This window comes from Conger conger, chromosome 14 (genome assembly GCF_963514075.1).
Source record: "Conger conger chromosome 14, fConCon1.1, whole genome shotgun sequence".
In the NCBI taxonomy this organism is placed as follows: domain Eukaryota; kingdom Metazoa; phylum Chordata; class Actinopteri; order Anguilliformes; family Congridae; genus Conger; species Conger conger.
Window position 1 is genome coordinate 8,465,695 of NC_083773.1, and position 15,441 is coordinate 8,481,135.

At 44.4% G+C, this 15,441-nt stretch overlaps 1 protein-coding gene across 1 annotated transcript in view; it reads left to right on the plus strand.

Annotated features, from left to right (window-relative positions):
• The first annotated feature begins 714 nt into the window (after positions 1 to 714).
• Positions 715 to 15,441, plus strand: part of LOC133109668 (tyrosine-protein kinase HCK-like) — an 18,706-nt gene continuing 3,979 nt past the window's right edge. The window contains exons 1-10 of the mRNA XM_061219128.1: positions 715 to 943; positions 6,661 to 6,784; positions 7,165 to 7,192; positions 8,979 to 9,075; positions 9,769 to 9,864; positions 12,535 to 12,638; positions 13,221 to 13,367; positions 13,910 to 14,062; positions 14,185 to 14,367; positions 14,540 to 14,616. Coding sequence (XP_061075112.1) covers positions 6,662 to 6,784; positions 7,165 to 7,192; positions 8,979 to 9,075; positions 9,769 to 9,864; positions 12,535 to 12,638; positions 13,221 to 13,367; positions 13,910 to 14,062; positions 14,185 to 14,367; positions 14,540 to 14,616 — 1,008 coding nt within the window. The 5' untranslated portion in view covers positions 715 to 943; position 6,661. The remainder of the gene's footprint in view (positions 944 to 6,660; positions 6,785 to 7,164; positions 7,193 to 8,978; positions 9,076 to 9,768; positions 9,865 to 12,534; positions 12,639 to 13,220; positions 13,368 to 13,909; positions 14,063 to 14,184; positions 14,368 to 14,539; positions 14,617 to 15,441) is intronic.

A 15,441-nucleotide genomic window follows, 5' to 3' on the forward strand; every position in this document is an offset into this window, starting at 1 on the left:
TTTGTTTCCACCAATTACCCTGGATAAATAAACGAATTGGCTGCATGCACTGGTTCACACACAAAGATCAGAGCACAGTAAAACCGGGGGACACAAGAGCAGTCTTCGGCTGTCGTTCATCAAGAAATGTACTGCAGCTAAAATGTCAGATGGCATAAAAGGCTAATTATGTAATAAAGGGCCAGAAGTTGGTATAAAATCCAGAAACGGATACGGCCCTCTTTGCCCACCTCTGCTCTATGGTTAGATTCAGATATTTCACATTACCCATGTACACACATTGGATATTTGAAGGCAGCCCAGGTTAATTTGGTTAGGGACAGTACTGCTAATTAAACCTACATCCTTCCAGCCTCAAGCACAACCTTGGCCTTGGGGCTGAAGCTAAGCCTGTCAGGTCTGGGTTAGTACTTGGATACGCAGCCTATTGGGAGGTGGCTGTAAAAAATAATACTTGAGAAAATGCTGACATGTACCGCAACTGTTGTCCGTGACAGTAATTTAAAATGGGAACTGTTAAAGATTAGTTCTGAACTTCAGATGCAGAGTACTGAGTTACTGTATGCCTACAATGTGCTGGTAACCTTACCTGCTTTTTTTCAGATATTGTTTAGCCGTTAATTTTTGTGAAACAGCGTTGATCTAGACAGGGGTGGCGCCTTATCAGATGCATAATTTACATAAAAACCTAAAATTATAATTCTTATCTTCAGTTGATTATCCGGAAGTATCACTGTAAGTACTAGGACTGCCCTGCTCATGGTCAACTTGAATTTGCAAAAGCGAGAAAGTTACTTCCTTGTGTGTTCAGCGTCTGTCTCGGAGCCGTTCATCCTACTACGAAATGGAGGACCGCATTTCAAAGGAATAAAGCGGTTTCCAGCAAGTTTCACTGGAATATTCCATTGAGGAAAATTAACTGGATTTAGCACCCCGATAAAAGGTAGGTCTACGTGCTGTCTTGCGGAATAATTACTGTTAGCCTACAGTACAGTAGAATATGAACGCCTGGAAACTGTACCCTAATGTCTATACTAATAGTCTAATGGTAAACGAATGTCTTCTGGCGTGGAGACTTTCTAGTGATCATATTCTCTCAAATGAATAAATTGGCTGTTATTGTACTGCTTTCTGTAGTCGAAGCTGTTACAGCCTAATATCGATGGATTCATTTTTGCGTTTACTTTACAACTTCCGCTATTGATTGAACATTTATATCATGTAAATGAAATGCATTATGGTCGTTTTAAACCAAACGTAACGTATGGACTTCTCAACCGCCCAACTGAGCCAGAATAACTGAACGCGCTGTCACTATTGCACGTGCTGGTGTTCCGGTAATCCATTCTTCGTCTCGCACTACACCTAACCGCATGTTATGAAAACATTAGAGTTGGATGAGAAATTGTCGGAAAGCGTACTGGTGCGTCCTTCTGTTCCAGTAGATTGGCTAATTATCCCCGGTGATTCAGCAACATTTCCCGCTATATAGCGATACTTTTCTGACAAAAGCGCCCACTTACATGTACGCACGCAAGAAAGTGTTGTAAAACGCTTTACCTTGCACTTTGATGTACAAGCTATGCAAAGATATAGAAAATAAGAACTCTACGGGGCACTTTTGACCCATGTTGTGCATCAAAGGGCTAGCCCACTTTTCATTGTAAGTTTTCACTGTACCGCCGGGTTAGACTTGGGTAATTACATTCTAAACTGGATGTATCAACAGTAGCAAAGGTGTGTTTTCATTCACTCTCTCTGTCCAAAGACCATGATCCCCAAGTCCAAAGACTATGACTCTGACGTCCACTGTATGTGGCATGAATACAGTAGACGTACGACGCATGAGAAGTTGCCGAAATTGAACAGAAAAAAATTGCATCAGACACGTGATCACTTCTGGTATTTGGGTTTCAGCTGGGGGAAGCAGGGCTTCATGCGGTTGTGCAGTCCTCTGGTGTCGCGTCCAAAAATGGCAGATTCGGCCCACCGGTTTTGGGCCGAAATTACTGATTCAAGACTGCCTGGTTTTTTTTTTGACATTGGCCTAGGGCAGGAAAATATAGCTAAAATGTAATATCTCAATATAGAATCCTAAGGCATTCTCTGAAATAGCTTCAGAGAGTTTCAAACTCATTTGAAGCAGGTCAGACCAAATGATGTAAACGAAACTAGACTTGAAAATACTTCAAATGAAAATAAATGATGTTGCATGTTGCCTCGATGACGGTGTAAGAAGGTAAACGAAAATGATTCCATGCGCACATATTTTTCCATATTGAGTGGGGTCTGTGGGATTCACAGACGGAACCATTGCGCGCTGAATGAGCACAAGGCGCACACAAGTGCAAGTTCGCAGCAAGGCGACAAAAACGCAAAACACAACCACACTCACACATACAAAAAAAACAAACACCAAAACACTTTACTTGTATTTTTGTACTCTTGTCTATAGTGAAACTGAAACATTTTATCTTATGTATATAACCTCAAATAAATAAAAAAAGAAAGTAAGAAGTAAATAGTCATAAAAAGGAACCTTTTACTTCACATGATAATAAAACAATCCCTGTTGGGCAAAATAAACAGGAAACTATTTTTTTTTTGTAGAAGTATAATCAAGCTAGCATGTGAAGGAGAAGCAACTCACAGCACAGAAACAGAAACTTCTTCAGCAGTGCTGGGTGTGAACTCCCAGAACCATATGATGGCCCTTGTAGAAAAGTATGCTCAGTATTTCTTACTGCAAATGGTGGCTATTTTGACGAATCTAAGATTTCAAATTTTTTGTGAAAAGTTGTTTCTTTTCTTCTTTTTTTATTTATTCATCTCTGATTGCCTTAAAATTGTAGGTGTACTAAAACATTTGACCAATGTTTTGTGTACGGTACATTCATAATTAACTGTACGTACACAGTTAATCAGTTCAGTCGGCTAGTCTGTTCTGCATGTCAGTGACTTGCTTTTGAAATCACTGCAAAAAAGAAACCTTAGTTAATAAGAAATAATTCTGTAGCACTGACTGTTTTATCAGGCACGTGTGGTCATAATTCAGGACCCATGTATAAAAGGTGTGATTTGGGTTTTGTCAACGAGCCAGTTAAGCCGTCCACAGAGGGCTCTGTTTGAGCAGATAGAGAGCCCTTTAGGTGTTATTGACCCATGTCTTACAGTAAATTCTGTCTAATGACCTCATAGAGAAACAAGATGATGTTAATGATTACTGGCAATGTTAATGATAGTACTGGGGGGTTCTTAATGGCCTCATTGTTAATGGATTCTTAATGGGCCCACTATTTAAATAACATTTTTTGGGTTTTTCGGTTTTACATATCCCCGCTTGATAACAGCATCGAGACCTGTCGGCTCAAGCAGACAAAAAGTTACGGGACCTCAACATTGAACCCAGAAGAGACTGGGTCCTACAGCTGTTCTCAGTAGATAGAAATAGCCCTTAAAACGCTGAAGAGGTTCTGAGTCATAGCAGTACTGCTGTGATCGCAGGATGCTCAGACTCAAAACATACCACATTGACTCAGGCGGTGAGAGCAGTCTCCTGGCAGTCAGAGGGTTGCCAGTTCGATCCCGCCCTGGGTGTGTCGAAGTGTCCCAGAGCAAGACACCTAACCCCCAAATGCTCATGACGAGCTGGTTGGTGCCTTGCATGGTAGCCAATTGCCGTTGGTGTGTGTGTGTGTGTGAATGGGTGAATGAGAAGCATCAATTGTACAGCGCTTTGGATAAAGGTGCTATACAGATGCCGACCATTTGGTTCATTCAAAGCTTTGCCCAAATCACTTGCTAGTTTCTGATCTGCTCACAGCGGGGATCCATCTTGTTCTGTTTCAGGTTTGTTAGATTTGGCAGCAGGCGCCTGTGCCATAATCTTGGACACTTGGCTGCCGTCAAAGAATCAAACTTAACCATGACCATGAATAAGACAGCCACGACTTACCTACAATAATAAATACTAAACAGAATAAATATTACTTGTGGTCCCAAAGCTGTGGTCACCCTTCCTCTGTTGTTGCATTTTTCTCACACTGAATGGTTTCAGATCTTTAAACCGTTTTAGACAAAGGGAACCCAAGTTAACCTGGAACCACATCCACCCCTGTGAAAAAGTAATCCCCTTAAACTGATTGTACCGCCTTTAGTCGCAATAACTGCAACCAAATGCTTCCTTCCATTTGATATCAGTCTCGCATTGCTGTGGTCGAACTTTTGCCTGTTCTTCTTCTCGGATTTGCAGCTTGCGGACGGATTTGTAGGTTTTTGAGCATGCAATGCTCATTTCCGGTCCTGGCACAGCATCCCTATTGGGTTCAAGTCCGGACTAAGCCAATCCAAAACTAATTTAGTTCCTTCATTGTCGTTCAGATGTGCACTTACGCTTGTGTTGTGGATCATTGTCTTGCTGCGTAACTCAATTAAGCCTCAGCTCCATCTGACGGGCTGATGATGGGTGGCCTGTAGCGTAGCGGTTAAGGTAAAGGACTGGGACACGCAAGGTCGGTGGTTCTAATCCCTGTGTAGCCACAATAAGATCTGCACAGCCGTTGGGCCCTTGAGCAAGGCCCTTAACCCTGCATTGCTCCAGGCGAGGATTGTCTCCTGCTTAGTCTAATCAACTGTACGTCGCTCTGGATAAGAGCGTCTGCCAAATGCCAATAATGTGATATAATGTAATGATGAATGAACAGTCTCCTTAAGAACTTTCTGACACAGAGCAGAGTTATGGGGCGACATGGCTCAGGCATTAAGAGCAGTCATCTGGCTGCCGGTTCGATCCCCCGCCCGGGCCGTGAGCAAGACACCTAACCCCTAAAAACGCTCCTGACGAGCTGGTCAGTACCTTGCATGGCAGCCAATCGCCGTTGGTGTGTGAGTGTGTGTATGAATGGATGAATGGAGAAGCGTCAATTGTACAGCACTTTGGATAAAGGCGCTATATAAATGCCAACCATTGCAGTGATGGCATGTGAAACTTGCCCACGTTTTCACTTCATCTAATATTTACATTTTGCGTAAAGTTGTGAAACCGTTCAGCGTGATATGCACGAAAGAAAGACGAAACACGAAACATAGGCTGAGTATTGTGCATATACACACACACAGATTTGCGTAGCATACCTACAGTCCATATCTGTAGACATCAGCCCAAAGAGAACGGCATCAGCGTATGAGAACAGATCTTTAGAGGAACAGTGGAAACTGGTATCATTTGGATTTTGGAGTGATTAAACCCATTATTTGGAAAGGGCCCGACTGTATGCATTTTGCTTAGTGGATGTCCCTATCCCCAGGAGGTAAAAAGTAGTGTGTTCACTGCCTCCTGTTTAACTGCAGGCGTTCAGAGTATGTAAGGTGTTAAACCGCTCCACTCGCAGTTTAAAACCCGCAGCCTCCTTTTTGCATGGTCCTCTAAGCTCCCCCTTCCCGCTATGAAACCAAAGCCAGTTCCGCAGCTAATGTTAATGAAAATCTACTTAGATTACATTTAAAAGGGGGAACAGGGTAGAGGTTGAGAGGAAGTATCTATTTAAAACTTTTTTTCCATTGCTTAAGCTACTTAACACAACACTTACCAAAACCTAACCGACTACATAGCGAAATGAAAGAAGCAGGCATTGAGAAATGGAGAAGGGCTGGTTGTCATTGGTGATATGGGTGACATTAGTGCCCCCGTTATTGTGTGATCCAGGGTTCATTTAGAGGCATATAAATTGGCCCCCACCTATAGGAGGTCATTGTGAAAGGTCCAGTAAGTCAGGGGAAGTACATTTAAATATATAATAGCCTCGTAATTCCTATAAATTTGGTCATAAAAATACTAAGTAAACAATTTGTTACAACGAAATATGAATTAATGAATTAATCTTAATAAACACATTTTTCATATTTTGTTTTGGCTTTTTATTATCATTATTATTATTATTATTATTATTATTATTATTCCCTTTCTTCTTTGTGTAACTCAACCCCTAGTTTTTAAACAACATGTGCCAAATGTCTGCACACCCATTAGCTAGTTTCTTCCTCTTTGTGAAGCAACACAATTATTTCTTGTTAAATTGGGGGAAACCGGGGCTTAAAGCAGAACACTGATACTTTACCACAGAAACTACTGGGGGAATTCTCATTTGAATGCAGTGCCAGCGAAGTACATTCATGGCACAATTTCAAAACACCCCCACGGTGCGTCATACTATTTCTTAACCCAGCCATTCCCTGAGGTAGCTTGACTCGCTAATTCTATTAAATGGTAAATGGTTGGCATTTATATAGTGCCTTTATCCAAAGCGCTGTTCATTCACCCATTCATACACACACTCACACACCGGTGGTGATTGGCTGCCAGGCAAGGAGCAATTGGGTGTTAGGTGTCTTGCTCAGGGACACTTCAACGCACGCAGGGTGGGATCGAACCGATAACCCTCCAACTGCCAGAGGTGGCATTCACTCTTACTGCCTGAGCCAATGCGCCCTCCCATTAGCACAGTAATTCTGAAGAGAGAGTGTAGCCCTGTTTTCACAGACCGCCCTCCCTAAAACGGTAAGTGTAATGGGAACCCTGGACAAAGGCATCTACAGTAACACACAGGGCTGCTGCCACGGGCCTTTCTGTAAGATGCTGAACATGATTCTGTCTGATCCCAGGATGGGCTGTGCCAAGTCCAAGCCTGAAGAGGACTCCACAAGCAAGGCTCTGGCCAGCCATGACTCCCCCAGCAAAACCCCACCCGGGCACTACGTTCAGGACCCCACATCCAAGAACACTGCTGTGAGTTACTCCTAAAAGGGTCATTTTTCAAACATACCACAAAGTATGGAATGGAAATGGAAACTAAATGAAACCCACAGTGGACTACACCACCATATAGATAGAATGCAGTATGAATGTGTGTGTGTGCCTGTGTCAGACTTCTGTTAAGTTCTGTTCAGGCCATTGCAGTTGTATGTCTTTTAGTTCAATAGGCCTGTGGAAATGTAACCGTTTCAACGCATTTCCTCTCTCTCTCTCTCTCTCTCTCTCTCTCTCTCTCTCTCTCTCTCTCTCTCTCTCTCTCTCTCTCTCTCTCTCTCTCTCTCTCTCTCTCTCTCTCTCTCTCTCTCTCTCTCTCTCTCTCTCTCTCTCTCTCTCTCTCGCTCTCTTCTCTTCAGAGCAAAGCCAGTCTCCCTGCAGCTAATGGTGAGTGTCTGTGCAGATTTGTGTGTGTAGTGTAAATTGCTCTCTTTCCCAAAGTCACTGCTTTTTATTCCCATAGTGTTGCGCTTCAGTTTATGTCAGCTGGAAAACCCACTCCCACATCATAGTCCAGATTACATTGCATTAATGGCACTTGCCAGACGCTCTTATCCAGAGCGACGTCCAGTTGATTAGACTAAGCAGGAGACAATCCTGGAGCAATGCAGGGTTAAGGGCCTTGCTCAACGGCCCAACAGCTGTGCGGATCTTATTCTGGCTACACCGGGATTAGAACCACCGACCTTGCGTGTCCCAGTCATTTACCTTAACCACTACGCTACAGGCCGCCCAAGATGTAGTAGTGTGGGCTTCCTGGCCCCCCCGCGTGGCCACTGTGCTCCAAGGTGGCCTGTAGCGTAGCAGTTCAGGTACATGGGACCCGCAAGGTCGATGGTTCGATCCCCCATTGCTCCAGGGGAGGATTGTCTCCTGCTTAGTCTAATCAACTGTACGAGTGTCTGCCAAATGCCAGTAATGTACTGTAATGTAATGTAATGTAAAGTCAACTGTGCTGCTGTGTCTCTGAAGGTCTCCACACAGTCAACACGCACCACCGCCTTTACGTAACGCCGCCGGTGATATGTCGGGTAGCTCCGTGTCACAGAAGCGATGCGTTTTCACAACCCTGCTGCGATATGTCGGGCAGCTGTCCGTGTTATAGCGGCGATGTGCGTGCAGCGCCTAGTCACACCTCGTCAGGGTTTGCCCAGTGCAGTGCCATCCTATACGGCCCCCAACCCAACCGGTTCTACCTGACCTGCATCGTACATTCGGCGCAACTTCTCCCCACTCCTCTCCCGTTTCCTGTTAGTTATTAACTCAATTAAAGTCCGTTTAGAGAAGAGGAAACCTCGTCTGACGTTCCCCGCATAAAAACGTGACTCTATTAGAAAAGGACCTGACTACAGAACTGGAAACATAACGCTGCGCAGGGGAAGTGCCAGAGAAACTGAGAGAAAAATAGCCTCTTGCTTGCCTCAGCCCCTTTTAGGGCTGTACTCGGCTCATATCATCTCCCTATGCAGACGGAGACACGCACAGAGACAGGAAGCTGTAGCATGCAGCTGTTTGAGCTGGAACCACAGGGCGTGGAGGCCCCCCGTCGTAACACACAGCTCCATTTCGGTGTGTGAGGCTCAGTGCAAGGATAGTGTGTTAGCGTGGACACGTACACTCACCGAGCAATTTATTAGGTATTTATTAGACCTATTGTTCTTTACTTATTAAGTCTTCTGCTGCTGTAGCCTACCCACTCAGAGGTTTGACACATTGTGTGTACAGAGACGCTCTTCTACATACTGCTGTGGTTATTTGCGTTACTTTCACCTTCCTGTCAGCTTTCGACCAGCCTGGCCCTTCTCCACTGACCTGTCTCATTAACAAGGTGTTTCTGCCCGCAGAACTGCTGCTCACTGGATGTTTTTAGTTTTTTGCACCATTCTGAATAAACTCTAGAGACTGTCGTGCGTGAAAATCCCAGGGGATCAGTAGTTACAGAAATACTCAAACCAGCCCGTCACCAACAATCATGCCATGCCACACTTTTTTCCCCATTCTGATGGTTGACGTGAACACTAACTGAAGCTCCTGACCCGTATCTGCATGACCTTATTCATTGCACTGCTGACTGCTGATAATTGCATGAGTAAGTTGGTGTACAGGTGTTCACGTGGTAAGTCAGGGTATGTGCCAGAGACAGTCGTGTGAGCAGTGTCCCTCTTCGCCGCAGGTCCTGAGAACGTGGCCATTGCCCTGTATGACTATGAGGGCTTGCACGAAGGAGACCTGGGCTTCAAGAAGGGAGACCGGCTGAAGATCTTACAGGAGTGAGTCAGAGCCAGCGCTGCCCCCTAGTGTCAGAGAACTGCAATGGCAGTGCCGCTTCCCAGAGGTGGGGTTCTCAAATCTGGTGTCGGAGAACCCCTCTGATTGCTGGTCAGCCCGTCTCTTAACGGTTCAGCTTCGATGGACAGTTGTCCACAATTTCAGCTTTTGGATGTTCACTGATTTCAGCTGTAGATCCATCAGTTAGGCGCTACAATATGTAACATCTTTCACAAAGAACCATTTGCCGCAGTGCATGAGAAAAAAAACCCCATTAATTGTCTGAGAACTGATATTAAGGTATATGATATGTCTATATATATATATATATATATATATATATATATAAAATATATATATATATTTATATATATATATATTAAATATATATATATATTTAATAGGTCTATATATATATAGTAAGATCAAACTTCTAAAAGCTTTCTCTTTCTAATTCCACTTCCCCTTCATCATTTCTCCTTCCTGTTTTTCCTCTCCTTCTGCCTTCTGTTCCCTCTCTCTCTTCCTACCTTTACCTCTTTTTCCCTCCTTCTTTCTGTCCCCCTTATCGCTGTCTGCCCCTTTCTGTCCCCACCTCCCTCCCTCTTTCTCTCCCTACCTCCCTCCCTCTTTCTCTCTCCCTCATTCTTTCTCTACCCACCTCCCTCCCTCTTTCTCTCCCTCCCTCCCTGCAGGTCAGGGGAGTGGTGGAAGGCTATGTCCATTAGCACAGGTCAAGAAGGATTCATCCCCAGTAATTATGTTGCCAAAGACAGCCTGGAAACAGAAGAGTGAGTATGTTTGTGTGTATACGCGTGACTGAGAAATGGCTGGCATTTATATAGTGTCTTTATCCAAAGCGCTGTACAATTGATGCTCCTCATTCACCCATTCATACACTCACTCACACACACCAACGGCGATTGGCTGCCATGCAAGGCACCAACCAGCTCGTCAGGAGCATTTGTGGGTTAGGTGTCTTGCCCAGGCACACTTCAACACACCCAGGGTGGGATCGAACCGGCAACCCTCCGACTGCCAGACGACTGCTCTTACCACCTGAGCCAATGTCGCCCCACATGGGTGTATGAAAAAGAGAGTTCTTCTATGCATACAGAATATCACTGAGAATGTGAGTGCATATGACTGAGAGACACTGTGTGTTTGTATGTGTGTCTATTCATGTGCATACTTGTGGGTGTGTATGAGTCCACCTGAGTTTTGAAGGTGTCTATGGGGGTTTGTGACGGGAGGTTAATCATTCATACACAGTGCATATGAATGATTATCATGCCTGATCGTAAAACCAAATTTGCGTGGACGGGTGAGTGATCTACACAAAACACACCGGTATGTCCAAATCAATAATTGAACTGCATGTAGACATAATGGTGGCAGAACTAAGAAGATACTCTAAAGAAAGCCAATGGAGAACAGTGTCTACAAGTCGTAGTCCATCAGAGAACCTAATGGGCATGTATTGAAACCAAATAATAATTCATGAACATTTACATGAATATTCAAGCAGAATGTGGTCAAGTGAACCAATGTTCTTAGCAGCTTGCCTGTGAACAAAGCTAGTAGTAGACCCTGGCTATTTTTCAGTATAGTAAGAAAATGTGACAGCAAAAACAAACTCATTAATTTATTCAATGTATGTCATTAACACAGCGGTATGTACGTCATTAACACAGCGTTATGTACGTCATTAACACAGCGTTATGTATGTCATTAACACAACGTTATGTATGTCATTAACACAGCGTTATGTATGTCATTAACACAGTGTTATGTATGTCATTAACACTACTGTATGTATGTCATGAACACAGCTTTATGTATGTCATTAACACTACTGTATGTATGTCATTAACACAGCGTTATGTATGTCATTAACACAGTGTTATGTACGTCATTAACACAGCGTTATAGATGTCATTAACACAGCGTTATGTATGTCATTAACACAACGTTATGTATGTCATTAACACAGCGTTATGTATGTCATTAACACAGTGTTATGTATGTCATTAACACTACTGTATGTATGTCATTAACACAGCTTTATGTATGTCATTAACACTACTGTATGTATGTCATTAACACAGCGTTATGTATGTCATTAACACAACGTTATGTAGGTCATTAACACTACTGTATGTATGTCATGAACACAGCTTTATGTATGTCATTAACACTACTGTATGTATGTCATTAACACAGCGTTATGTATGTCATTAACACAGTGTTATGTAGGTCATTAACACAGCGTTATGTATGTCATCAACACTACTGTATGTATGTCATTAACACAGCGTTATGTATGTGATTAACACAGTGTTATGTATGTCATTAACACAGCGTTATGTATGTTATTAACACAGTGTTAGGTATGTCATTAACACAGCGTTATGTATGTCATTAACACTACTGTATGTATGTCATTAACACAGCGTTATGTATGTCATTAACACAGTGTTATGTATGTCATTAACACAGCGTTATGTATCTCATTAACAGAGCGTTATGTATGTCATTAACACTACTGTATGTATGTCATTAACACAGCGTTATGTATGTCATTAACACAGCGTTATGTATGTCATTAACACAGTGTTATGTATGTCATTAACACAGCGTTATGTATGTTATTAACACAGTGTTAGGTATGTCATTAACACAGCGTTATGTATGTCATTAACACTACTGTATGTATGTCATTAACACAGCGTTATGTATGTCATTAACACGGTGTTATGTATGTTATTAACACAGTGTTAGGTATGTCATTAACACAGCGTTATGTATGTCATTAACACAGCGTTATGTATGTCATTAACACAGCGTTATGTATGTCATTAACACTGCGTTATGTATGTCATTAACACGGTGTTATGTATGTCATTAACACAGTGTTATGTATGTCATTAACACAGCATTATGTATGTCATTAACACTGCGTTATGTATGTCATTAACACTGCGTTATGTATGTCATTAACACAGTGTTATGTATGTCATTAACACAGTGTTATGTATGTCATTAAGACAGTGTTATGTATGTCATTAACACAGTGTTATGTATGTCATTAACACAACGTTATGTAGGTCATTAACACAGCGTTATGTATGTCATCAACACTACTGTATGTATGTCATTAACACAGCGTTATGTATGTCATTAACACTCCTGTATGTATGTCATTAACACAATGTTATGTATGTCATTAACACAATGTTATGTATGTCATTAACACTGCGTTATGTATGTCATTAACACGGTGTTATGTATGTCATTAACACAGTGTTATGTATGTCATTAACACATTGTTATGTATATATCATTAGCATGGCGGTATGAATGTCATTAGCATGGCGGTATGAATGTCATTAGCATGGCGGTATGAATGTCATTATCATGGCGGTACATGTTGCATGTGATTTCACTGCATTGTTCTTCAGGTGGTTCTTCAAAGGCGTTAGCCGTAAAGATGCCGAGCGGCAGCTGCTGGCACCAGGCAATCGAGTCGGAGCCTTCATGATCCGCGACAGCGAGACCAGCCCAGGTGTGACTGCTGCTCCGTGCTGCTGCTCCTCCACACTGCTGCTGCTCCACACTGCTGCTGTCCCTCACTGCTGCTGCGCCACACTGCTGCTCCTCTACACTGCTGCTGCTCGACACTGCTGCTCCTCCACACTGTTGCTGCTCCACACTGCTGCTGCTCCTCACTGCTGCTGCTGCTCCACACTGCTGCTCCACACTGCTGCTCCTCTACACTGCTGCTCCTCACTGCTGCTCCTCCACACTGCTGCTGCTCCACACTGCTGCTGTCCCTCACTGCTGCTGCTCCACACTGCTGCTGCTCCATGCTGCTGCTCCACACTGCTGCTGCTCCACACTGCTGCTGCTCCACACTGCTGCTCCTCTACACTGCTGCTGCTCCACACTGCTGCTCCTCCACACTGCTGCTGCTCCGCACTGCTGCTGCTCCTCACTGCTGCTCCTCTACACTGCTGCTCCTCACTGCTGCTCCTCCACACTGCTGCTGCTCAACACTGCCGCTGCTCTGTGCTGCTGCTCCTCCACACTGCTGCTCCACACTGCCGCTGCTCAACACTGCTGTTGACCCTTCTGTGATGTCCTCCAGGCAGTTACTCCCTTTCTGTGAGAGACAGCGACGGCTCCAACGACACGGTCAAGCATTACAAGATCCGCACCCTGGACAACGGTGGCTTCTACATCTCCCCTCGCATCACCTTCACCACGCTGCAGGAGATGGTCCAGCACTACAAGAGTGAGTGTCCTCTGTTAGCCAGAACTACAAGAGTGAGTGTCGTCTGTTAGCCAGAACTACAAGAGTGAGTGTCCTCTGTTAGCCAGAACTACAAGAGTGAGTGTCCTCTGTTAGCCAGAACTACAAGAGTGAGTGTCCTCTATTAGCCAGAACTACAAGAGTGAGTGTCCTCTGTTAGCCAGCACTACAAGAGTGAGTGTCCTCTGTTAGCCAGAACTACAAGAGTGAGTGTCCTCTGTTAGCCAGAACTACAAGAGTGAGTGTCCTCTGTTAGCCAGAACTACAAGAGTGAGTGTCCTCTGTTAGCTAGCACTACAAGAGTGAGTGTCCTCTGTTAGCTAGAACTACAAGAGTGAGTGTCCTCTGTTAGCCAGAACTACAAGAGTGAGTGTCCTCTGTTAGCTAGCACTACAAGAGTGAGTGTCCTCTGTTAGCTAGCACTACAAGAGTGAGTGTCCTCTGTTAGCCAACACTACAAGAGTGAGTGTCCTCTGTTAGCCAACACTACAAGAGTAAGTGTGTGTGTTTGTGTGTATGTACAGAGCAGAATGACGGTCTGTGTCAGTGCCTGAAGATACCATGTTTGAGTCCGAAGCCACAGAAGCCCTGGGAGAAGGATGCCTGGGAGATCCCCAGGGAGTCCCTGAAGCTGGACAAGAAACTGGGGGCGGGCCAGTTTGGCGAGGTCTGGATGGGTGAGCCATGCGCCACTCAAACTTCCCAATCCAATTGGACCGGGCTCGAGGCCGGGCTGAGGACCGGCCCTGTCCTCCCCGCAATGACGCGTGGGTAACGTAGTTCTCTCCCCCCCTGTCAGCCACGTACAACAAGCACACCAAGGTGGCGGTGAAGACGATGAAGCCGGGCACCATGTCGGTGGAGGCCTTCCTGGAGGAGGCCAACCTGATGAAGAACCTGCAGCACGACCGGCTGGTGCGTCTCAACGCCGTGGTCACCAAGGAGGAGCCCATTTACATCATCACCGAGTTCATGGAGAAAGGCAAGCGGAGAGCGACTGCCACTCTCTCTCTTTGTCTCTCTCTCTCTCGCACTCTCTGTTTTTATTGGTGTGTGTTTGCATGCGTTTGCTTTCCCCCTGCGTCTGTAGCTGGCCGTGTGTGTGTGTGCGGTGTGCGTGTTTCCTGCTGACGGTGTGCTGTGTGGGTCTGCAGGGAGTTTACTGGACTTCCTGAAGACCGATGAAGGAAACCGGGTCCAACTGCCGAAGCTCATCGACTTTTCAGCGCAGGCGAGTTTCAAAATTCACCACGTGAACCAACTGTTGCGTAGGAGAATTTCAACTATCATCAAACTTAATCTGAAATGTCATGTGCTTTAGAGAGTTTCAGCCCATGTCAGTCAATTTTAGTCCACCCTGTTGTTTTAATCTCATTCGTTAATTATGCAGTACATTTTTTTTTAAAGTAATGTTTCACTGAGGGAACTGTGTGAATATTTACAACTTTATGACCTTATTTCCTTAAATAAATCAAGCGGTCTATGGTTTATGATTTATGTAGATTTAATTGCCAGATATCTGTGTAGCAGATGGCATGGAGCTTCTTTTAGTCTGTCTGAAATGCAAATATAAATGTCTCTTTGTGGTTCTCGCCCTGACGCGCCAGCGGGCTCAGGGAAGCAGACGAAAATACAGCAAACCACACTAACCGTGCTCAGGGCAGCAGATGCACTGAGCATGCTCAGAGACACTAATGGTGACGCATTTGGCAGGGGACCGGAGCTGTGTGGTCTGTGGTGAAACAGTGCTCAGGTGTCCAGAGCTGTCCTGCACCGTGCTCAAGCCTGTGTTCTGAACAATAAGCAGCTCTGTTGCTTTGGTCAGTGCAGCTCGATATTCAAATGGAAATTTTCTGCGACCACACACTGCTAGCGGGGGGGAGTGTGTGGGAGTGTATATATATGTATATATATATATATATATATATTTATCTGTGTGGGTGTGTGGGTGTGTGTGCACTTATAACAGGGAAGTGAAATGCTGTGGCTGTTTGTTCGGCCTCAGAATCCGGCGCAGTATGCCTGTGGCATGTGAGATTGCATGCGTGTGATTGCA